The 25,743-nt window shown below is 44.7% G+C and overlaps 2 protein-coding genes across 6 annotated transcripts in view; one reads left to right on the top strand and one right to left on the bottom strand.

The window, feature by feature from the left end:
- Positions 1-21,594, bottom strand: part of NUP37 (nucleoporin 37) — a 40,425-nt gene extending 18,831 nt beyond the window's left edge. Inside the window, exons 1-5 of one of the 3 annotated variants that reach the window (XM_014608456.3) lie at positions 21,500-21,594; positions 20,489-20,680; positions 17,721-17,845; positions 15,828-15,900; positions 10,987-11,081 (exon numbers count right to left, since the gene is read on the bottom strand). In XM_014608456.3, coding sequence (XP_014463942.1) covers positions 10,987-11,081; positions 15,828-15,900; positions 17,721-17,845; positions 20,489-20,644 — 449 coding nt within the window. In that variant the 5' untranslated portion in view covers positions 20,645-20,680; positions 21,500-21,594. Of the gene's footprint in view, positions 1-10,986; positions 11,082-15,827; positions 15,901-17,720; positions 17,846-20,488; positions 20,681-21,080; positions 21,181-21,494 lie in introns of those variants that run through there. The other 2 variants (XM_019489553.2, XM_059726443.1) reach the window with 2 other exon arrangements.
- An 81-nt stretch (positions 21,595-21,675) lies between these two features.
- PARPBP (PARP1 binding protein) overlaps positions 21,676-25,743 on the top strand; it is a 61,767-nt gene continuing 57,699 nt past the window's right edge. The window contains exons 1-2 of one of the 3 annotated variants that reach the window (XM_019489614.2): positions 21,676-21,918; positions 25,132-25,285. In XM_019489614.2, the coding sequence (XP_019345159.1) occupies positions 25,136-25,285 (150 nt within the window). In that variant the 5' untranslated portion in view covers positions 21,676-21,918; positions 25,132-25,135. Of the gene's footprint in view, positions 21,981-22,024; positions 23,257-25,131; positions 25,286-25,743 lie in introns of those variants that run through there. The other 2 variants (XM_059726441.1, XM_059726442.1) reach the window with 2 other exon arrangements.

The raw sequence follows: 25,743 nt of genomic DNA, 5'->3' as shown, positions 1-25,743 counted from the left end.
CCCTCTGCTGTGCCCACATCCTGCAGAAGTGTTGCAGATGTACTGGCTTTATGAGCTGGATCTGATGGATCCACTTGCTGGACTGAATCTGACCTGTGGACCACAGGTTGCTGCCACCCTGGCTCTATACTAGGTGTGGGCAAAATACAGCCTGCCAATTGGATGGATCTGGCCTGCAGCTGTCCCCACTGTGCTCTACATGGGGTTACACCCTACTTGTTCCTGCCAGGGCAGCCCACACTGCACTCCTGCCATCCCCAACCTTTGCCAAAGTGCAGCTTCTGACAGGGCTGTTTCCAGTGTGGCTGCAGCCAGCCAGATGCTCCTCTGCTCCCCTCAGCTCCAGTGGGTGCAGCTGGGCTGATGCTCCCCCACCACCTCTGCCTGCCTGCCCAGAGTAGCGCAGCAGGGTCAGAAGTGGGAGGAGTGGTCACTGGAGGTGAGGAGAGCACAGCAGCACCTGACCAGCTGCAGCTACAAAGTGAAGAGCCCCATCAGAAGCTGTGTGCTGGCCAGGAACGGCAGGGATGCTCTGCTTGCTTGCCTCCAGCTGTGGCTCCTGCTGCACCACTCTGGGTGGGCCGGGGGAGCTTCAGCCAGGTGGCTCCTGCCCAGCGTATTGAGCTCCAGCTCCCAGCTGCCTCCCACCTGCTCCACCTTTAGGTGGCTGCTCATTGCTCTGGGAAGGTGGAGTGGGTGGAAGGCAGCTGGGAGCTAGAGCCAGAGCTCCATGCACTGGGCAGAAGCTGCCTGGCAGAAGCTTCTTGCCTGCCCACCCAGAGCAGCGCTGCAGGGGCCGGAGGAGGAGGAGGAGCAGCAGCATCTGCAGCTAGAGACAAGGGAAGCAGAACAGCCCTGCTGGCCTGGGCCCTGACCAGTGTGCAGCTTCCAGCGGGGCTGTTCTGAGCGTGGCTGCAGCTGGCTGAGTGTTGCTATGCTCCCCTTGCCTCCTGGTCACAATGTGAGCCTGGCCAACTGCAGCCATGCTGGGAACAGCCCTGCCAGAAGCTGTACACTGGCTTGGACCTGGGACAGGGCTGGGAGTCATGGGTGGGAGCATGGCACTGGCTGCCCTAAACAAGCTATGCTGCACGTGCCCCTCCCCCAACATGCCCACATATGCTCTCCCCTCCATACCCTGCCCCAGCTACCCTCCCACATAGGGCAGGGCATGCAGGGAGCAGATCACGCCTGTCCTGCTCCCAAACACTGCTCCCCACCCACCCAAAGCCCCTTAAGGAGTTCTGGTGAGTTGTTGTGGGAGACAGAGAAACTGTTAGAGACCTAGCTGGAGAATTTAAATGGGGTATTATGCCAGAAGGGACGAAGACATATGACTTAGCTGGAAGGCCAAATCAAGATCCATACCACAGAAACCTGGAGGATGAGAAAGATATGGTAAAATTGCAAAATCCAGCCTTATTATAAAACATGCTCCAGAATGGTAAACTGCCCGTGCGGAGATTCCTTGAAGATGAGGAATTTGGCTAGATCGTACATAAGTATCAGGGGTGCACGAAATGGTTTCCATTCGATATGGATTCGTCCCAAATTGGGGCAGTGATTTGATTCGGATCACTGTCCTGATTCAATTTCACTGAGTCTGAATCTGAAGATTCAATGCTGATTCAGAGATTCAGCGATTCAGCCATAGATGCAGCTTTAAATGTTTTTTCTACATACCTCGAGGTACCAGGTGTGGCTTGTGAACAGAGATGCTGGGGCTAATGGAGCATCCCACAGGAGCGCAGGGGGCTCCCCCCGCATGCTCGGCAGTGGACCCGGAAGTGAACCTGAAATGTTTTTGGTCCACTTCCAGGTTCAGTGCTGAGAGCGTGGAGGGCCCCCTGGCTCGGTGATTGGCTGTGGGGAGACCCTGGGTGCCCCCTCAGATCCAGGAGGCACCAGTCACTGAGCCGGAGGGGGGCAGTGTCCTGCATGCTCTGCAGCGGGACCCAAAGTGCTTCTGGTCCACTTCCACGTCCGCCGCTGAGCGTGCTGGGAACCCCCCCCACCATGCTCCTGTAGAACACTCCATCTGCCCCACCATCTCAACATTCATGAGCCGCCTGGTACCTTGAGGTATGTAGAAAAAACATTTAAAGCTGTGTTTATGTCCGAATCATCAAATCTCTCCAAATTGATTCAGAGGGTTCCGATTTGATTCGGATAGCTTAAAGGGTCTCCTGATTTGATTCTGATTCGGAGATTTGGCCACTGAATCGGGCTGAATCGAATCAGTGACTGAAACTTTGCACAGCTCTAATTAGTATGCACAACTTTACTTAATACTCAAAAAAGAGTATTAAGAAATGTACTTGTTGGTGAAATGTTAGGTATTAAGGCAGTGGTCCCCAATTCATGGCTTATGGAAAAAACACTACCCCTAGGACGCTCTAGCATTTCCTATAGCCAAAGAAAATTAAACTGTTCCAACCACGGAAGAGCCCAATAGGACTTTGCCTTTGGTGTACTGCTTGTTTAATAATGACAACTGTGAGCCAGTGCAGGTTGTAGACCACTGGGTTAATGGAATATCAAGACTATTAAACATTGGTATGATTAAACAAGGATCTTGCAGCTGTACAGCTTTATAGCATATTTTTCTTCAGTACCATAAGCTAAGCACTATAAAACAGTTAGATGTTCAGTGGGAGATTTCTCAGGAAAATGTAGCTGTAGTTAGAAAATGGCACCAATTATCAAGCAGGTAGCACATTTCTCTCTAAGTTAATACTGGACTGGCACTGTGGTAGGGGTACAATACAGCAGAAAGGAACTTCTTACATTTCATCCGAGGTAAGGTCCTAACAATCTGTAGTTATAAAAATGTGAAGTCACTTTTGTAAGAGGAAAGATGTTAAATTCCAACTGGGTAACTATATTTGCCTGCCAAATATTACCCTCTAGTTGTCTCTAGTAACCAGTTTGTCCTAAATGATTGATATGTAGTCAAGGGTACTACCTTTTGCTCACAGGCAAAATAATGAAAAGTGATATGTGTTCTAGTCACATTTTTCTTAGAGACACAATATCAAATTCAAATCTGTTATCAGACTCTAAAGGCAAGAAGGTAATAGATACCTTTTCTCAGTGTGCAATTTGTTCATGAAGTACCATTCACCTTTAGTGGATCTGGGGAGATCCTGGATTCTACAAAGGCTTTATTTAATAGTGTAATTAGGTTGTGAAAAAAAAGTTAAATAGTATAAAGTTCCAGCTAAAGAAAGCTTCTTTAACTTGTATTTCTTCCCTTTTCTTTCATGCCTCAGCTACCAGTTACCAAATACAATGTAGAAAACCCCCCCTTTCTTTATCACCTATATAGATGCTCATGGTTTCACCATTTTATTTTCAGTGTGGTGGTTTTGTTGAGTTGAGCTCTAAAGGGCTAATCCAATAAAAGACTTAGGTATCTACAAGTCAGTTATCACAATACAAACTTGTAAGAACCTGGCCTTCAGTTTACACATTGGAGTCCAGACCCCAGAGTCAGATGTCTAGGGAAGGGCGCAGGAAGATAGGAGGTTTCAAAAGTTTTGATCGAAAACAGTCCACATACTTGAAGGGGAGCAGTAGAGTTAACTAAACTCTAAGCACAGTTGTGTGAAATCCTACCCCTCTCCAGAGTGAAATCCTATTCCTCTCTAGACTCAGGGTCTGCAGTAAGGAGCCTTCAACCCCTTGGTTACCAGATTCCAGAATTCTCTCTTGAATGTAGGTTCTCATAGCTGTTCTTTCAGAGATCTGAGCAGGGCTGACAGTTTAAAAAACAAACAAGCAAAACAAAAACCGTATCTAGCTGAAGATGATGGTGACGGTCTTCAACTTAATAATGAACCCTAGGGCTTAGAGTACTCATCACGGGAGTGAGAGTCCCAGGTTCAGCGCCTGCTTCAGCCTGAGGAATTTCAAACCTCTGTCTCCCAGGAGAGTTCCCTAGACCAGAGGTTCCCAACGACAGGGCCGTGGCCCGGTACTGGGCTGTGGCAGGTTAGCTGTGGGGTTATGGCATGAGTCCCCTCCTCATAGCCCCATTTGTCTGCCTGGGTGAGCAGCTTCCAGGGTCACAACTGAGCTTCTGAGGTTAAAGCCAGGCGGTGGGGGAGCCCTGGGAGGGAGGCAGCCAGCTCTCCGTGCCCTAGTTCACTCCCACCAGGCCAGAGTAAAAAAAAAGGTTGGGAACTACTGCCCTAGACAGCATTCTGCAGGCTAGGCTGCGGCAATTAACTGCTCACCCTTCCTTTTGAAACTAGTACATTCTTTGCTATACAGTGTCAGTCATGCAGCAAGAAAGGGCAAGCAAGAAAGCACAACTCAGCAGCCTAGTAACATGGGCACTTATGGGGAATAGGAGCGGGAGAAGCCTGGGTTCTGATCCCTGTTCCCAGAACCTTTTGTTTACCCTTTTTTCTGGCCCTTCAATCTTGTGCAATGGTACAGTTTCAGAACAAAAAGAATGTGAGATTTGCTGGACCAGAAAAGTTGCAAGCAGGAGGGAGCATGACTAACTTAATTATTAGGCAACTCAGATGAGAGGAGACCTGACTTACAATCACTTCTCCAAGGACTGTTTTACAATTAACCAACGGATAATAGACAAATAATCCCAGTAGCCAGGATATGAGCCCAAGTCTCCTTTTTTCCAGGTAAGTATCCAAATAAGAATATTCATGTTCCTTATTGGTCCCTCTCTTTGGTCCAGTTAGTCCCAAATGCTTTTCTGTGCGGCAGCAGAGCTTCAACTGAAGGTTTAAAAAGTCTCCATGCTCCTGGAAGGAGGTAGGGATGGGGTGTCAAACTCCTTTGGCTCCAAGAGCCAGATCAGTAACATGGAACAGGTCCATGGGCCAGATAGAGTGCAGGACTGACTCCACAGGTGGGATTAGGGCCCCAGTTCAACCTCCACCCAATCCCATACTGGATCCAGTGCCTGCTTTGGGACAAGCTGTGTGTAGTGCTGTTCCAGCTGGTCTGGGGCAGGCACCAAGTTCAGACCGGGTCCCAGACTAGGTGGAGTGAGAACTGAATCCAACCTGCAGTAAATTACTTTGTAGGACAATTAATTTAATTAAATTAACCCTCATAACTAAAAATGTAGGTATAGACAAATGTATACTTGAAGCAGTTTCAAAAAGAAGAGAGGGACCTGCTACTACTAAAGATCTCACAGCCTGTAACTGTTACATGTACATGACCTTGTAAGCAGGGCTGGGCAACTATTTGGTCTGGAGGGCCACTTAATGAGTTTTGGTGAGCTGTTGAGGCCTGCACACAAAATTAATGGTGTTTACCAACAGCTATACTTAACATTTTATAATATAAAGGATCCTTCATGTCATTTCCACACTTAATCAAAATAACAACACTTATAAACATGCTAATGAATATGATACAGGTCTACCCAAAACTTGTCTGCAGGCTGTATAAAAATCAATTGGTGGGCCAGATATGACCCATGGGCCATATTTCGCCCACCTCTGCCCTGTAGTGATACAAGTGCAACTAAATCACCCCAACTTTTAACCCTGCTTCATAATAGGGTTCAGCTGCTGTGATTTAGCTGTACTTGCATTGCTACAAGGCCATGAATATGTAATAAAAGAGTCAAGTTTCAAAGTAGCAGCTTGCTCCCCCCACAACTTGTGAAGCTGCTACAAGTGCATGTTTATCTATACCTTATTCTACTTTTCTAACAAATGAATCTGAATGTAAATTTTAAAATTTGTTTTAAAAAAAGTTATTGGTTTTGTTTACAAAATGATTAGATATGTATATCAGTGACAATCTTACACTTGTACAATAATTAGAGTGCAATAATAGCTTAAATGAATCATATCTGGGCAACATATTAGACAGCATATAAAAATAGGCAAAGGATTAGACTAGCATCCAAAAAAAATAATCAGGAAATAATCTTGTCAGTCTATAATCTCATTCCAAATCTTCCTCCACTGTAACCCATCACAATGCATAATAAATATCTTGATAAGGGTAATCAAGAAGTCTTGCATTTGAAAAGTCTTAATCATTAAAAAAAGAAATGTTTGTTATGACTTGGACACATTAAACACTAGAGTAGGTGTCCTGCCACAACAAACAGGCCAAAGAAAAAATAACAGAGGAACATAAAAAGTTTTAATTCTTGGCTAAACAATAATCTTAATGCAAGTGCAACAAAGGGAAGGGTAACACAGATGTTAAACACTGCTGGAGGCAGGAGCAAATGAGGACAGAGTGATTTTTGGCATTGCTATCCAAAGACTGCATCATTTATTGAATTAAAAAAAAAAGTGTCACCCAGGAACAAGTCTTGGCAGCGTTTTAAAGAACAAATAACTGGAAGGCCGAGGGAAGATGATAGCCATGCAGAGTCATTCTTAGCTAGCTTTTATTTTGGTTCTTATAACTTTGGAGTCTCCCAAGGGCTGCTGCAACCTGTGGCTCTACTCCCTGCCCCACAAACAACAGGGTGGGGAAGGAGAAAGGGAGGGGAACAGAGCTAACCATCAGTGAGCATGGTCTTGTACACCCTGTTTACCCAGAGCACTCCCCCACCAGAACTGGGAGGTGAGGGACCTGTGCCCTCCTGATTCTGGAGAAGAGAGGGGCACTGTGGGAGAGCTGAGGTGGAGTACATAGGAGAGAGCTCACTGACAGTCTTCCCCACTGTGCTTCTAAAAATAATATTTGCTTTCTTCAGGGTTATTTTGAGAGTGCTTCCACCATTTTCAGAACACCTTGAAGAACATCAAGAGTGCTGCACTTCAAGAGGGATGTAGATAACCTGGAAAGGGTTCAGAGGAGGGCCATCCGCCTGGTTAAAGGACTACATGAAAAACCCTACGAAACCGACTGAGGGACCTGAATCTCTTCAGCTTCCGTAACAGAAGGCTGAGAGGTGATCTTGTGGCCGCCTACAAGCTCATGGGGGGGAAATAGAGACAGCAGGAAATAGGGGATACAATGTTTACCAGGGCGCCCATTGGGGTAACTAGAAGCAATGGTCAGAAATTGAAGGAGAGCAAATTCAGATTGGACACACCAGGAAAAAATTCTTTACAGTGAAGGTTGCCAAAATAGGGAATATGCTTCCAAAGGAGGTGGTGCTGTCCCCTTCCTTGGAGTTATTTAAGGGGAGATTGGACAAACACCTGGCTGGGGTCATCTGACCCCAACACTCTTTCCTGCCCAGGGCAGGGGGCCGGACTCGATGGTCTAATAGGTCCCTTCCGACCCTAAAAATCTATGAACATGTGTCCTCTTGCCCTTTGAAGCATTTCAAACATGAAATGCTTCAAACATTTTCTGTCCACACCCTATGAAAACTACTAGCCCCTGCCTTAAGTTTTGGCATTCTAGTTAATCCAATTTTGAATGTCAAATCTCCTCCCCACTATCTCCACCTAGGAAGCTAATTTAACCCCAAGGTCACACACACTAGAACAACATGTGGTCATGTGAAACAAAGAAGATCGAATCCAATTAGGATCTGCAGGAAAATTTCTGAGTGTGTCCATAAAACAATTTGCACTATGGCATGAGTACTCTAAACTGAAAGGATATGAATAGTTATACAATGGGTAGCAAAGCAAAATTACACAGACACAAAAAACAGGGTAATGAGACAACTATATATCTTTCCCACATGTCAAAGGAGTTGGGACAACAGGCAGGCTAGCCCCAAACTGGCTCTGGTTACCTGCACAGGAATGATTGCCTGCTTACAGGCAGCGGCCCTTTCAGTACCCAGGGGACAGATGCCTTTCTCCTTCGCTCATATGCCTGAATCCTTGTTCCTGCTTGTTGGTTCCTGCCTGCTGACCCCTACTTCCTAACTTGGTGGCTCCTGACACCCTGGCTTGTGGTTCCAGTCTGGACACCTGCTTCTGGCTTTTGGCTCCTGGCTCTGTCTGCTCCTGATCCTCTGGTTTGTGACTATGTTGGGACCCTTACTTCCAAACTTTGACTGCTCCCAACTCTTTAGTGTCAAGACCCGGGCTGATCACCCATGTCCTAGTCAACTCCTAACACCAGAAATATGGGTGGTGGGGAGTTACTGCAGATACTGCAGTAGGAAAGGACATATATCTACTTTTGATTTACATGCTGTGACTCCACAGAAGCACCTGACAGACACCTGCATCTACCAATTGCAGCCCTTCTACCAGTGATAGCCCCCCCAGTGACTGTTAAGGGTATTAGAGAGAGGAATGTCAAGCAGATTTTCAGGTCTTGTACCAGTAGCCAGCACTTTTTTTAATATTTAAAATTCAGCTTTAGCATTAATACTCAGATATACATCAGTGCAGGAAAAAAAAGGTGGTTTTTTTTTTCCTTTCTTGAATCTGCAGGTGCAATGTTAGGTAAGATGACTTGCACCTTTGATTTCATTAACGACTTAAATGGCCAAGGCAGGTTTGTCATCAGATGACAAATGGCACTTTCAGATTAACATATTAAAACTATACTTAGCGTGGATTCTTAAAATAACATCACACAGAACATATTTAATACAAGAATCATCTCATTGATGCCTCTCCTCCAAACTAACTGCACATACCATTTTCTTTCCCATTACATCTCTGTGATGACTAATGCAGTTGCTCTCATTGAAAGAATATTTTAACTCTTTAATTCAAATTTTGTAACTGGAATTAAGGAGAAATCTTTATGATGTGACCAGCTAGCTTTCTATGTAGTAGTGAGAACTGCTGAACTAGAAGACTTATGAAGCACTGATTCACAAGGGAGACCACCTCTGAATGGAGCGTTTGCACCTAGGCTTTTATTGGAAGCCTTCCATCCAAGTGATGGAACCAAGTTGGTTCCACACTGAAATGTCATGTTGAGGTAACATACCAACAGTTTTTTTAGTGCATGAAATATGTACCTCTCTGATTTATCTAGTTTCTTTAAATCTTCACTAATTCTATTGTGGTAGAGAGGTGACTAGGGAAAATTCAGAGATATTTCTACATTTTTTTCTAACAGCTGTACATTGAAAGTGATTTAACTCGCTTATGGTTAATACAGTAAAACCACTGTTAGACAGTAATGGTGAAATCTAGCAACGTCAGGACAACACCCTCAAATGCTGGGAAGTTTGTGTTCTTGTACTAGTTGTTCTAGTATTGCATATCAAAACCATTAACAGATGTCTTAAGAGAAATTTACAGCCAAAAAAAGTGTTTCTCTTCTCACATTTTTGTTGAAGAACCAAATTACACAGTAAATTAAATATGATCTTGGTAAATCCAAGGGAATGCATTCTCCTTTGGCTTTTGAAGTGTAACTTTTATATTCAATTAAAAAATATATCTTCCTGCTCCACATTTCTTTTGCAAGAATGGAAAAAATGAGAACTCTGGTGGCCAAACAAATCCTGCTTACTTCCCTTGGCTGTTAACCAAAGACTTTATAGTTTTGTGGATAAAGTTTCTGCTTTATATTTTCAAGTTAGAGTTCAATTTTGGTGGCAAACTTTCATTACACTATTTTATTCTGTTAGTGTCAAACCAATAACTGCATTTTAACTAATTTCTTTATCTATGAAATATTCTTTTATTACATTTAATTATTTAAAACATTCAATCAACTCTTTTTTTTCTGAAGGAAGACTGTACTAGACCAAAGAAGAACCTAAAGAGGAAGTGAACCAGCTAAGGCCCTTAGTAGATCTTACATTTTTTTCATTCTTATAAAAATTAGAAGACTTTTGTATGCTTGATGGAAATGAGGTTATACAGAAACCTTCTGCTAGCCAAAATAAGACTTCTAAATTTTCTATGGGTAGAAACCAATTCAACCAATTTTCATCACATGTCCATCTAACCTTATCTTAGAAAGTTCCAGGGATAGAAATTCCACACTTTTCTACGCAGACTGTTTCAATTCTTGACCACATTCATAATTAGAAAGTACTTCCCAATTTTCAACCTAAATTTCCTCTGATGCAGTTTTGAGGACATTTCTCCTAATTCTGTCCCTTGCAGTCATAGAGAAAATGCTATCTCCATCCTCTTTATAATCACTCTTCAGGTATTGCCTTTTTAAAGCCATTCAACATATGCAACTTAAAAACAGAAACATTACTTTAAAAAGTTAGACTGTCATTTGACTGCTTAATCTATTCACTAACTGTTATGTCATTAACTTAAACCATAAAATCATAAAAGTCATAGTTGATCTGTCAGTCTTCCCTTCTCAGAAGTCTTCACAGTCCCCAAATGTTTGGTCTTCTGCTTCCCTGTGCATCATGGGATCATCTTTCTCTCATTCCTTGTAATGTCCTCTCTTCATTGCTAAACTGAACCATTAGAGCTGCATAATCCAATATGTGGCTTTGGTCCTTGAGAATCTAATCCATGGTAAGAATGTGTATATGGGTTTTATTTGAGAGTGCTTCCTTAGCTTGGACCTGCAATATCTTTTTCTTTCAAACTGATCTTTGAGTCATCCCAAGGAAGAGGTAGAGTAATGATTCTCAAGCAGGGTGATGTGAGATCCTTTTAAGGGTTACACAGACTGCCACACAGTATTAAGCGTGCAAACATGTACACATAATTCACAAGATAAACCCAGAGATGGGGATGGAGGAAAGTAGCTTTGACTATGTTTGCTCTGCTCTGGGGACTACTGCTCTCCTCAGGGTAAGTAACAGTCTAGGAATAGACAGATTTCCCTTTTATGTAACCAAGAACATCTGACTTGATCGGATAAAGTACAAGAGAAAGATACATGACAGAGGTTGTGCCTTAACACTGAAACAATTAATTGTCAAACTACTTAATATCTCTTTCCTTAAGGCAGCTGACTGACATTTTCAGTAATTACATATTATTTAAAAAAAAACCCTTTTATTTTTAAATATTTCAAAGTTTTGTTTAAATATTCTCAGTTGCTCTGGTTTTCAGATATTCTAGTCAAAATGAAGAAATAGTAAACTTGACATTTCATAGTCACATTTATCCACAGGATACATACCTGCAGGTGTGATCATCTCCTACACTTGCAATCACCTGACCTTCTTTAGGTGCAAATACCAAGTCATTAATGTAATCTGAGTGGCCATCAAAAATCTGTTAATAAGAAAGAGAGACTTATCCTGAAGTCCAAAGCACTTCTGATAAATACTAGTATTTGAGCATTCCAGAAGTTTGTTACAGGAAAAGCAGACAAATTTACAATGAAGCTGGCATTCTATATAGTTAGGAGGAAAGGTGTATAAATGTATAGAAACTGTTTCTAAAATTAATCTATATATTACTAAACTATTGTTCCAATCCAATTTCTTGGTTTTAATATTTACTTTAGACTGCTGAATATAATTTACCCATACAAGAAACTGATTCAGCAGCACAGCATCTTTGAACAAACAGTAGGTCCTTCCCCTACATGTGAATTTCTAGTCCACTGGCTTATTAGGCCTACTATTCATTTTTATCTGTCCTTGGATAGCGATATACTTTTACCAACTTGTTTGCATTTTCAGTACCTCTCATGCTATTTGATGAAAACCAAGAGAATATGATAAATATCACATTTAAATGTTTCTGAGCTGTCTGGACAGAAGCACAAGCCTTCTGAAAAACCGACAAAGTTCTCAATTCAAGTATCCTATCTTTCATGGTTTTACTCCCATAATTTCTCCAATGTTTTGATGCAATGAATTGTCGCACTTTTTCACACAAATGTATTCAAAGCAGAAGAATAAAATCTTCAAATCTAAATGTTCACAAAGAAGCAATTCTTACGTGCTTGTGAACAATTAGACAGATTTCACCCTCTGCTTCTTGATCTGAGGTCAGCCTTGATCTTGTATTTAGGACTATTCAGGTTGCCAAAGTAACACAAAGTTTCTCTGAACCAGTTTTTGATTTTGTTCTTACATGCTTCCAATTCTGTGTTGATAGTTGGAGTAAGTTGTTTTTTCCACTGAGGCTGAGTCAGACTTTTCTGTCAAATCCTTCCCAAAGTGCTAAATGCAATTGTTTACTATTAAACACAAAATGTTTAGTAATTAGCCAGACTGTAACCACAGACTTCCTTCAATTGGTTTTGCATGTTTTGTACCTCTCTGGAGAGAGTCCTTTGTTACATAAAACTTATGTTGTTATGTTGGATCAATCAAAATTCCACCATATGTTCACTATAAATTTCAACATCTAGTTGTCAGCCTAGTTTTCTTGAACTTTCATCTCTGTGTGACTGGAAAATTAAGGTATCAAGCAAGCCTTGTTTTACTGGGCTGGCTAACACTGGCCAGTCCAGAACAAGTTTTGATATTCCACAGTGCACTTTAGGGCTGAATTGTTTATTACTTCTTTCTCAATAAAATGTAATAGAATGATATATATCCTTATATCAAAGGCTTAAAACGACTATACATTAGGAAACTGTGATTATATTCATTTTATTGGTTGGTATTTTTCAGCAACTTTGACACAGTCATTCATATTTTCTCTTTCATATGTAGAATCATTGATATATTAAGCAGAAATATTGTATTTACTTTAGCATAAAATAATCCCAAATATAAAATCATCTCCTCAATATAGATTTTACATATGGAACATTTACAAATTAGTTATAATTTTCCAGGTCTAGAACCTAATTATTGGAGGCTTGCCTTGAATTTGTTCACCTCTCACTGTGTTTTCCCTGCTGTAACATCTGGGGGAGTCAGGTTGCCCTGTCACTGTAGTCTGAATTTCTATTTTTATGCATTAACATTGTGCGTGTGTTAGTTTTATTTTAAATAATAGTAGTGTTGAACTGATAAACCTTTATTTCTGCATTTCATAAATGGCTCAATGAATTGACAAACCTTTATTTCTGTATTTCATTAATAGCTAAACTCAATTTTGTATTTGCCTTTTTGCTTGACGTGAGTGAATGAACTTTGCATGGCCCTGCATATGAAAAGGAGTTATGTGAAAGGGTGAATGGTAAGAGAATGGGAATATTTAACTGTTTGTGTAAGCAACAAGGCGCCAGCATGTAAATTACCAGTCAGTGAACTAATTAATGAATGGATGAAGAATCTGCTTGAGACCTGGCGCACATACAAGATGATGAGGGAAAGGAGTGCTGTATGTCCTTGCAGCCCACCTGGCAGAATACTTCAAGGCTGAGATACCAACTTTTACGACCAACACGACCGAGTTGAGATAATCAGAAGATGGATGAGAAACTTCGAAAACAGAGACCAAGCATGAAAAAACCCCAAAATGCTGAACAAAGACTGGCAACTCCTATAAGAAGAAGGATCTGAGTAATGCCAGGTTGGGTGAACCATCTTGATTGCTGCTGCTTTCTTCGTAGCACAGGCGCATCTGTTCACCCCGCTCCAGCTTCAATCTTCATCACCAGCTCAATAGGCCTGGGCTGGCCACCCAGTGCTAATACTGAGCAACTGCTGCTGGTAACTATAACTGCTGGATGGAGTGGTTGTTTTGCGTATGTGCGTTTATGTATGACGACGTGCATGGTGATATGTGTATGTTTGTATGAGTGGTGTGCTTAAGATCATGTATCCGCCTCTCTTAAATCAATAAACACAGCATTTTGCTTTATCCCCCCTTTTCAGCTTCAAGATTTGGTTTAAAAAAAAAAAAAAAAAAATTGTGATCCCCCCACCCCCACAACACCTCGGGATAATAGTAGACCGTAGTATGAACATGAGTCATCAATGCAATGCTGTAGCCAGCAGGGCAAACAATACTCTGGCAAGTATCAACCGATCCATCTCAAGCAAAACCAAGGAGGTGATTCTTCTGCTTTACTCAACATTGGTGAAACTGCAGCTAGAGTACTGCGCCAAGTTCTGGGTGCTGCACTTCAACAGGGGTGTGCAAAAGCTCAAGACAGTCCAGGGAAGGGCTACCCATATGATCAGAGACTTGCAAGGCAAGCCATATGAGGAAAGGCTGAGGGACTTGGGTCTCTTCAGCCTAAAAAAGAGAAGGCTGAGAGGGGACTTGGTAGCAGCTTACTGCTATATTAGGGGAATACATCAAGGGCTCGGCCAACAACCATTCACCAGGGCACCCTTGGGGAAAATCAAGAGTAATGGCCACAAAACTCCTGGAAGACTGTTTCAGGCTTAACACTAGGAAACTTCTTCACAGTTAGAGTGTCCAGACTGTGGAATAAACTCCCTCCAGAGATGGTGCAATCACCTATCCTGGAAATCTTCAAGAGGAGACTGGACAGTCACCTTGCTGGGGTCACCTGACCCCAGTTCTGTTCTGCCTAGGGCAGGGGGGCTGGACCCAATGATCGTGTGAGGTCCCTTTCGGCACCTTACAATCTATGAATTAGCCCCCACGTATGACAGAAACTAATTGGTCTTGTCATGAGTCCTGGGATCCTCCAAAAATGTATATACAGATTCAGGCACAGGGCAATGTGGTTCAGTTCCACCTCATGGAGGATAGGGTCACTCTAATCATACGTGGCAGGCTGTGGGAGAGGGGTGAACTGTTTGGGGCCCCGTTTAGTGATGCTTGCCAGACATTTAAGGCTGAAGAAAGAGGCATTATTGGAAATGGGAAAGACACGTGCAGCTCAGCTTACCTGATGGAAGCCTACCACAAAGATTAGTGCAGCCTGTCTGAATAATATATACGATAGTGCCTATTGCACTCAGCCCCCCTCAGCGCTGACTGTTTTTCAAGTCATAGTGAGCTACTACATTGAATATATTTTGACTTCCTCTTCAGTCCCACATCTGAGCTGCCCATCACTAAACAGGGACACAAACAGTTCACCCCCCTACCACATATGATTATTGTGTCCCTGCCCTCCATGAGGAGGAGCTGGACCAGGTTATTCTGCCCTTGAATCTGCATATACATTTTTGGAGGATTCCAGGACTTGTAACAAGAACACCTGGTTCCACTCATGAGTGGTGGGGAGGCACTAATTAGCACATGGATCCTTTGTTGGGCAGGGTGGTGTCTGGAATACACACAAATACTGAGCAATGCTGAGCTATGGATCACCATGGTTTGAAAATGCTGTTGACTCTGCTGGGGCCCAGCTGAAGGACCTACATGGTAGATCATGAGCCTTTTGGCTTTAGACTAATATCCTGTACAAGTACCTGGCAGGGGCAATACTATGTCATGATCAACACCATGGTGGAAGTAGTATTGGTTTATGCAATTTTGCTGTACCTGGAAGGAAGAAGCCCTTCTCCCTAACCTTGAATGGCTTTGTGGACTTGAGGGTGAAGACTTGTCCATTGCACTGTGGGCAGGCAACCCTACAAGAGTCTACTCCCAATGGGAGGATCTCAGCTACACACTTTATTTTATAGAATGTGGGATTTCTCTCTAGCTTGGCTCCTTTGGTCTTTTGGCTAAGGGCAAGTAAGACTTGGGGCCATCTGAATCCCAAAACTTCTGGGCCTGGGGCTTGCACATAAGATGCCTGCCATCGCTCTGGGAGTATCTAAAGGCCTAGGCTGAAGAGTCTGGGAGGTAAGATACTTGCCAGCGGTAATACCACATGGACCTGAATAACTGAGCTCTGCTCAGTGGGTGGAATTTGGAACTGATTTGATTAATTTGGCCGGAGAAATGAAATGAAAAACAAAAACAAAACAATAAAACCCCAGCAGTAGGCTCCCATCAGTATGTTTGCCCATTATGGGCCATGTGTTCTATAGTCATGCTCAGTGTTAGCTGTATTTGATCAACTCCATAGTTTATTTCCATTACTGAGCACACACTGCTTTTGGCAGCAGTTTAAATACATTTTCTATCATTAACAAGGTTAACAACATCTAATTCAATCCTAATTAATTAATTTTTTCTTACCTTATATTCATTCTTCTCCTGGAGGTCTGAAGTGAACAGCCTTAACTTCCTATCAGCAGCTGCAGTACAAAACCTAGAAGGATTAGATAAACAGAAAAACCCTTTAATTATTTTGCATCACTGAGTTAGGATGGAAATCTGGTAAGTGGCCAACAAGCTTACATTGCACTTCATGTTTTTAGAAGAACAAATTCATATTATTATGCCTACGTGTGCATGTGTGCCCGCACACACACACACACCCACCCACCCACCACTTATCACTACCGTTTGGCAATAACAGCCTTTAGAGTGATAAAACAAATTAATCATTTTTTGAATACAGGTCAATCAGAAGAGAGTTTAATTGCAACCCCCTCCTAAATATTTTGGACACACAAGTACATTTCAAAGAATCTTAAGAAAGTAGGGCTGGAAGGGATCCTCGGTAGGGGCAGGGGGGGCATGTAGTCCAGTCCCCTGCTCAAGGCAAGATCATACCTGACTAAACCATCCAGGCCAAGTGTCTGTCTAACCTATTCTTGAAGAGTTCCTTGGATAGAGATTCCACAGCTTGCGGATAGCCTGTTTTAATGTTTAAAAACCCTCATAGTGAGAAAGTTCTTCCTAACCTACAACCCAAATTTCCTTTCATGCAGCTTGAGGTCACTGTGCCTAGTCCTGCCTACCATGGCCACAGAGAAGAGCTTCATCACAGTAATGCCAACTGTCACAAAAACATTGCAAGACTTGCGATTTCTAAGTCAAAATAACTCTGACTCATGATCTCCCCATCGAACCCTAAAGTCTCCAGATTTTCCCAGCTGGTAAATCTGTGGCGAGGAAGGGGCAGGGGAGAGGGAAGGGGCAGAGGCAGATCAAGGACCCCATGGTAAGGGAGGGATTGGGGCAGGAGCAGAGGCTGGGATGAATGGGGTTCTGCAGCCAGGGCAGGTTGTCCAGAGGCGTGGGGGTGGGAATGGAGCAGAAGGCGCAGCTCCCTGCAGCTGCACACACCTCTGGGGGAGGCGTCTGCACCCCCAGGGCAGAGGCAGGCTGCCCGCCACAGGCTCGGGGCTCTGCGCCCTGCTGTCCTTGTCTGGGGAGTTCAGCTGTGTGATGCTGTCACTGCCTGCCGGGAGGGCAGGGGATGCGAGGAGTGCTGGCTGCATAGCGCATCCCCTGCCTGCCTGATGGCAGGAAGCACACTGGCATCGCACGGCTGAGCTCTCGGGGCAAAGGCAGCAGGAAGCATGTGCTCCTCATTCCTCCCCTGGGAAGTGTGTGCAGCTGCGGGGAGCCATCCCCCTCTCCTCCCCATTGCTCTGGATGACCTGCCCCGCCCCTGGGGCCCCAATCACCCCAGCCCCTGCTCCTGTCCCACTCCCTCCCACGCCATGGAGGCCTTGATCTTTCCCCCCTACCCCTCCTCTTACCAGCTGGGTGCTGTCTCTCTCTCTGTGTGTCTCCCGCTTCCTGCCAAGCCACAGCCCCCCAGCTGCCCCATACTCCTCAGTACCCTGCACTGGTGACGCATAGGGGGTGCATGTATATCCCGAGATTGGTGGTGCAACCCCTGAAAGAAGCGCTGCCACTGCTGGTGGTGCCTGAGGGCGGTCACCGCTAACGACCACCCTCCCGCCTCCGATGGCATCTGTGGGTGGTCACCGACCACTGGTCAGCACTCGCCACCTCCCTCCTCCCCCTTCGATACTGCTGTGGCTACCTGCGGGAGCTCCCCCCTTGCCACCACCACGCCTCTGCCTGTGCGTGGCTACCGGGTACCCTTCTTGTACATGCAGACTGTTATCAAACCCCCCTCCCTCAGTCATCTTTTCTCCATAAAAAAATTGTAGTTCTTTCAGCCTTTCTTCCAGTCATGTTGTTCTTGTACTCAAGTGCTTTTAAAAATACCTTATCTGGGGAGGTAAAGAATTGAGTCTGGTTTCTGGACTCCATGCTATGGCATCAACTCTGATCCCATGATGAAATGTTCTTAGCATCTTATATTGTATTCCTTCCACTTCTGCATCCTCCTCCTAAATAAAGTAGCACAATAAGTTTATCAAGAAAATGGTCCTGAAGACTATTAGTAAGACAAAAACCTTTTAATTCTAGATCAGTCTCCACTAGTAGTGACCAAAAATAATTACTCGGTTGCCTTTTAGACTGTCAACTCATTATGAAAGAGTCCATGCCCTCTTTGTAGGTCTGTACAGCAACAAATCACAGAACACAAATAATAATATTGAGTGACCTATGACATGTAAAGTGAGGTGCTGATATTCAGTTTCTACTGAACAGGTGTATACATCACAAATCTTAGATTACAATTTACATCTTTGTTAGTCTTGGAAACAAGGTTAAAAACGTGTGTATGCAGGCACACTAAGCCTGTCATCGTTTCAGATCATGACTTCATAGGTTTAGTTAAGATGCAATGCATTGGAGCTTTTGGGGGGGGGGGGGGGGGAAGTTTCACATGCATACAAGTATTATCCATCTTTTGACAAGAACCAAGAAAAGAAAAAGAAAAAAGCAGCACACAGTCAACAAGATACAGATAGCTTCTTTCAAGTTAAGTCCGTAGTAATGAATGTTTCCAGCATGCATGGACTATCTACTCCAAACAAAAAAGAGAAAAAAAGGTAGAGGCTACATTGGTAGTAGAGGCATCAAAGATGACCACAAGAACTTATAAAAAGCTTATTACCATGTTGTTTCATCTACTGGAAGGAATAGAAAAAAAAAGTTCTATGAACATGTCCCTGCTATATTGCTATTGTAAATGCTGTTGGATCACTGGATGCATAAATAATGTTCTTTTATACACAGATAGATTCAGATAAGAATTTCAGAAACTAGATCCAGTTTCTAGAACACTCCCCTCTAGGTTTCCAAACATGTTCACTGAAAAGAAATGCTTTGTATTGTTGAAGTTAAGCACCGTTTAAAAAATAATTTACATTGACTCTTGATGCTTATATGCTCACAAGAAGCATTTTGTTTTTACCTAACAATTGGCCAACATGAATTATGCAAAGACTACCACCTATATGTATACTGAATAGGTGCATAATTTAACTGTATAACATGCCAGTTCTAATTTTTTTGCCTACTGATTACGTAACAAATAAAGATTATGCATAGGATCTCTTCTGCACTGCTGTCTCCTTTTTGCCATAACTGCATTCTGTTTACCTATATAATTTGTAAAGTGAAGCAAAAGCCTCAACTTGAAGGTTTTGTAAGCAGCCCTGAACTGACTAGGTCCTGTCAATTTCAAGGTTGGGGGAGGCATAAAGGAGGTACAGAAAGTTAAACGCCAGGCAATAGCAGCAGGTCCAGCTTCAGCCTCCAGCTGCAGTCAGGTTTAAGACTGGAGTTGCAGCACCATGCCTGCTGCTCCACGTTCTCTCTTCCCTGTGCTCCACCTGCTGTGTCCCCCTTTCCTAGCGCTCTCCCTTCATTGCATGCCCCTTCCCTGTGCCCCTTGTGCTCTGTACTCCACTTGCCCTGCACCCTAAGTGTCCCTTTCCCCACACTCCCCTTGCTCCACGTGTTCCTGCCCTATGCTACCTGCTGTATCTGCATGCCCTTTCCCCTGCGCTTCCCCTTGCATGGAGTGGCCCCTTCCACACCTCATCCCCCATGTCCCTTTCCTCACACTCCCCTTGCTCTATGCATCCCTTCACCCATACTCCCCGCTGCAACCCCTTCCTCTGTGTCCCTTCCCTGTATTCCTACAAACCCTTGCCCTGTGCTCTCCTCATACCATACATCCATTCACCCATGCTGCCCCGCCACCTGTTCTCATGAGCTCCCCCACACTGTGCTTTTCCCCCCCACCGTGTTCCCCTCTGCACTGTGCTCCCTGCATACCGTTTCTCCATGCTCTGTGTGCACCTTTCTCCATGCCCCCTTGCTCTGTGCATCCCCCCCTCCCATGTCCCCTCACACCGTATGCCCCTTCCCTGAACACCTCCTACCTGCCACACAAGCTACCATGGCTGCATCTTGAACAGGAGCAGCTGTTTGCCTGGCCCAAACTCTGTTCCAAGCAAAAGGTTTCCACGCCCCCCTCCACCTCCGAACGGGAAAAAAGCCTCATCTTATATTTGAGGAAATATGGCAAGTAATTATTAATTTCTGGTATCACAGCCATTGGCTGGAAGTCAGTCCATAAGTAACAGATTCATACAGATTGGGATTTAGTGCTCTGGGAAGAAGAGTTGAATCAGATATAATAAATTATGGCACTTTGTAAACACACACAGCACATCTCCAGTTCACCAGGCACAGTCCAAACTAATAGCTGCACAACTCCCCAGGTAGCAATTACCTACATTCCAAAAGACACAGAAACTGAACTTTCTTTCCAAGAGAAAAGACCTATTATTTTTGTGTCTTATTCAGTGATCAAAAAGAAGTTATAGTAGCAGAATCAAACCTCACAGTAATATACATAATTTTCATTGAAGTGAATTTCTATGAACATACATGCCTGAAGAACAATTATGCTGGAATCTAAAAACAAAATGGGCCCAACTCAAAGTGATTTTATAAAGGAAAAAAAAATGCTGTGGCTCCAATGTACTCCTTAACCATTCCTTTTAAAGATGAATTAACCCCCCAAACTGCAAATATTCAGTTAAAAAAAATAACAGAAAAAACCTACTCACTTGAAACCTGCAAGTCCCGACAACGACATAATTGTTGCCACCATATGCAATTAGGGAACATGCCTCTCCACTATCAAACGGACTGAACTCCACCACGTGCACGTAATCCTCGCAGTCCACAGCATAGGCAGCGCTCCTAACAGAGTCTTGCTTCATTTCAGTGGTAAGATGGAGGTGGCATAGAAGCAACAACTGTTACAGGAGGAGGAGATTTAAAAAAAACAAACAAACAAACCGCACGTGCATGCGCGCGCACATACTCCCACCCCCAGACAAAGCTTCTTGGGGTAAGGGTAATATCTTTTATTAAACAAATTAGACAGTTACAAAAAAGTCTTTATTTGCAAGTTTCTGGGCCCAAACGTTCTTCATCGGGCAAAGATGAATTGAAAGACTGTAAAATTTCTCCGAGGTAGAAATAAAACCTCGTATTACATGGGGGAGGTAAAGGGCTGTATGGTTCTCCTGGGTAGGAAATTTTATTTGTAAAACAGCTGTTCTTTAACATGGCTACAACAAATATTCCCAGACAAAAAAACCCCCCAAAACAAACCACACGCTTGAGAAGAAAACACCTGGGACATGATCTTACCAACAGCATTGGGGCACGAGAAGTCAGACACAGACATTTTCTGACTGTGGGGCTCTGCCTGCTCCATAGGGGCTTTAGCATCACAGAGTTCCCACACAGCAGCAAAGCTAGAAGGGGCCTTAGGACATCCCCATGTGCAGCAGGGGACCAGCCCGCAAGCACCAGGAAGGGGCCCAGATGAGCCCCAGGCAGAGGAAGCAGCTCCTGCCCCTCGTCCCAAGGTGTTTCAGGAAGGCTGGGGGAGCGCAGCCTTGCCTCAGCCTCCCCTCCACGGGATGACGAGCCCCGTGACAGGGCAGGGCCCCCCGCACACAGGGGAAGGGTGGCACTATTCTCCCCACCCCGCAGCTGTTAACCACCCCCCCAACACCCACACCTCCCCCGCAACACCCCCCAACCCCATCCCGACCTCACCTTACCTAGAGATCTCCCGCGAACCTGTTCGTAAAGCACTGCTTCCGTCCCCGGCACCCCGCACTTCCGGGCCAAAGGCTGCGGCGCTCTGATTGGTCGGCTGCGGGAGATTTAAATTCAAACCGCCGGGGGCTCGCGTGCGTTGGCGCTTGGGGCCCGCTCATTGGCTGGACCGGAACGCGGGGGGGCGGGGCAAGGACAAGGACACTCCGCCTCCTCCCCCTCCCCCTCTCCCTCCCTCCCCTCGCTTCCCCTCCGCGCAGGTACCGGTGTCCGAGATCCTCCCTGCAGCCACTCTCTCGGACCCGCCCGGACCTGGGGAAGGGGGATCCCGAGGACGCTGAAAGCCGTGAGCGCGAGTCTTGCCTGAGCAAAGCGGAGCGGAGGCGCCAGGAGCCCGGGGCTGCCGGGGCACTTGGAAGGCGTGAGTGGCGCTGGGCAGTCGCCTGGCTGCAGGGCCCTGGGGCAGTTGCAGTAGCCACGCAGGTGCGGTAGCTCCGGGGCTTGACGGGCTCGGTCCGCCTGGGCGCCTGGATCCGCCGGTGCGCTCGGACCGTGCACCTGCATCCCTGCCTGAGCCTGCGCGGACCCCCCCCGTGCACCCGGATCTGATCCCCAGCCTCGTGCCTGGACCTGTGCGTGCCCCTGGCTGGCAACAGAGTGACCGTGGGTCACCACGGTGTCGCACGCGGGGCCATGTTATCTGCCCTGCAGTGTTTCATTCTTTCATGGTTGTTACGGGCTGGAGGGGACCTTACAGATCATCAGGTCTGCCGGCCCCCCCACTCCCGTGCTTGGGCAGGGAAGGCTGCTGGGGTCAGATGCACAACGCATGGATGCATGCAGAGGTGGTGCAGTCAGAGGTGTACAGTCCAGTACACCTGGGGTGTGTTGAATGCTAGTAGTGGTCCATCTCCAGCCCATGCAGTCCTGTCATCCAGCCTCCCCGTGGGACCTGACAGGCTCCTCAGGGGACCAGAGGCTTGTCAGCAGGGAAGTGACAGTGCTTCCCTGCCACCAGATCTCCAGAGCTATGGGGAGTGCTACAGGCCAGATGACACATTGCATGGGGTGGAGATTGAGCTGGTCACCCCCTTCTCCAAGAAGGGATTTAGGGAAGGGCAAGGAGTAGGATTTGTCCTAGGCTGGTAAATAAGGGTACTCCAGTGAACAGGGAAGTCATCAGTGAGTCCACAAATAACTTCAGAGGTTGAGTCAAGATCAACGTGTTCAACAACAGATGTGGTGAATAGTTCAGGGAGGAAGGAACAGGAAGATCCTGGTGATGTAGGATCACAGGTCTGTCTTGTCTGTCTCTCATCTATACACCTCTTAGTGAAGTGAATTTGCTCAAAATGTTTGATGCCTTGTCATGCATCACGCTGCTACAGGGGCTGACTCAGTGCTGGAGTTTCCCAGGTATTGATGCTACTATGACATTTCTTCAGATTGGCCTTTGAGATGTCCTTGCATCTCTTCCTTGCCCACCCCTAGAGGGGTGACCATCGGTGATTTGGGAGCATAGGACATGTTTTGTGAGCTGGTTATTGGCCATCCTATGACGTGTCCTTTCCAACGGAGCTAGTGCTGTGTAAACACAGTTTTAATGCTGGTGGTGTTTGCTTGAACCAGAAGACAGGCGTTCATTCATCTGTCCTTCCAGCTGGTATGGAGGATTTTTCACAGGCATCGCCGATGGCAGTGATCCAAAGCTTCCAGGGGTTTCTGCTACGTTGTCCAAGTTCCCCACTCCTACAACAAGGTATGGATGACTGCAGCCTGTAGGCGAGAAGTTCGTCATGGTCATTGAAGACACAATTTTGGAGACATCCAAAGGCAGCACTGGCAGGTTTTATCCGGTGTTGAATATCATTGTCTATGTTTACTTTTTGGGAAAGGGGGCTACCTAGACAGGGAAAATGCTCAACTATCTTCAAGAATTGCCTTCTGATTGTAATATGTGGTGGAGCAGCTGTTTGGTTTGGGGTGGGTTGGTAAAGTACTGCATTTTTTGTGAAGTTGGCAGTGAGGCCAAGCATTTCATATGCTTCACAGAGGCAATCCAAAGTGACCTGGAGCTTTTCAATTGAGTGGGCATGCATAACACAGGCTGGCATGTTGGAAATTCGTAATGAAGGTGTTGGTTATCTTGGATTTGAAATGTAACCAGCTGATATTAGAGATTCCCATCCATGTAATACTGGACTGCAGCAGGCTCCAGATGGAAGTCCATCAGCAATGAAATATGATATAGCTATGGTGTACATGGAAAAGTACTGGTGCAGTTGCACATCCTTGCTTGACTCTAGTCCTAATAGTGAAGGAGTCCATTTTTGCACCATTGCTCAGGAGGTTTGTGGTTCTGTTATGAAGAAATCTGATAATGGTAACCAATTTTGGCAGTCATTCAGATCTCATTAGTATCTGACAAAGAACCTCTCTGTTGATTGAATCAAAGGCCTTAGTCAGGTCTAGCAACAGAGATAATATCCACTGTCCATCAGAGTGATCTGAAACCACACCGGGGCTTGGGTAGAATCTCATCAGTGAGGAAAGTGAGTCTGCTGATAAGAATGTAGGCAAGGATCTTCCCAGCTGTGAGCAGGAGGGCAATATCAGTGTTCACTGCAATATATCTCCTTTCTTGAATATGGTAATGATTCTTTCAAGTCACTGGGTATCTGTTCAGGTTTCCAGATTTTCACAATAAGACATGTTGATGAGAGGACGTGTTTCCACCTTGCTTATAAATTTCAGCTGGTATTCCATCAGGATCAGATGCTTTGTTGTTTATCTGCTTATTTGCTTTTACTTCTTGATAAGTTGGTGGATCTGCAAGGTAATCGTTAATGGGGTTGTGGAATGGCTTCAGCGGTATTGTCTTTCACATTAGAGTCTCAGTTCAGGAGCTCTTGAAAGTGCTCATCCCACCTTACTTTCATATTGGAGCTGTCTTTAGAGAGTGTTGCATCCTTGGACCTCAAAAGAATGGCTCCTTATGCACTTGACCCATAGATAGCTTTGGTTGCGCTGAAGAAACTGTCATGGCTATCATAAAACTTTTGCATCTCTTGCTTTGTCCTCCCACCACTTGCCCTTTTGCCCTCAACTTTTGTCTGGGTCTCAGCTTTAATGTGGCAATAAGTGTTTTGTTTCAGTTTGATCACTCGCCTCTCCAAAAGAAGGGATTCAGAGGGTGATGGGGTAGGATTAAAAAACTGGAAAAACAGTACTGTGAAGATCCATTGTAAAGAAGGAGATGGTTTATATTGGGTGAGGATGGGCTGAGTGATTTGTAGGAAACTTGAGGGGCACCAGATGAACTATGGGATCTAAAAAGTTTAGAGGAGTTTGAGATGAACCAAAACCCAGAGGTTTGGGATTAAAAGACACCTTCCACTCTATAGGAAATATTCTTGCAGTCCCCAGATTGGGGTATAAACACATGACTTCACATCATGCATTGCTTGATGTTGCCACGCTCCCTGTCCTATCACCTTCCCTTCCATAAGCTTATTCAATTCAGTCTTAAAGATTCATGTTCCTTCTCTCCACTGCTTTGCTTGGAAGTCCATTCCTGAATTCTACTTCTCTGATAGTTAAAAATCTAACTTACTTTCTCTGACTTCTATTGTAGGAACATGGCTGCCTTTCAGCAAAAGATCTTAAATATGGTCAAGAGTTTTAGAAGACAATGGCATCTATTTTCAGACTCGGAAAGAACAACTGTGTGTGGAGCAGACTGTATGCTTATGGCTTTACAGCTTTCAATGGCTGAGGTCAATAAACAGGTTAGTACTCTGTCAATGGAAACTGCTGGACATTTAGGAGTGCCTACATGTGGATTAAGATCATTACTTTATGTGCATATTTGTCATGTATTTTGCACGGAAGTAAAAAAAAAAAATAAAAAAAATCTTGCACTTAGTTTTCTGACCTTTGTATGCTGAATCGCTCCATTTCAATATTATATTAACGTGTCTGAAGTTTGCATTATTGTTTAACTTTGATTACAGCCTATGCTCTTTTCCTTCAGATGTTCCTCATACTCTAGATCAGGGGTTGGCAAACTATAGCAATCAGGATGGATTCAGCCTGCCAGGCAATTCCATCTGGTCTGCAAAGTCCTGATATTGGCAGTGATTTGGTGGTGGCAATTTGGTTCTGGGGGGAAGTGGTGCTTGGGTTGGAAGTGCCAGAAATTATACACAAAAAAATGTCTCTTAGCCTTTGGACCACTGTGAAGTTG

This window comes from Alligator mississippiensis, chromosome 4, assembly GCF_030867095.1.
Source record: "Alligator mississippiensis isolate rAllMis1 chromosome 4, rAllMis1, whole genome shotgun sequence".
In the NCBI taxonomy this organism is placed as follows: Eukaryota; Metazoa; Chordata; order Crocodylia; family Alligatoridae; genus Alligator; species Alligator mississippiensis.
This window is presented reverse-complemented; position numbering and strand designations above follow the sequence as displayed.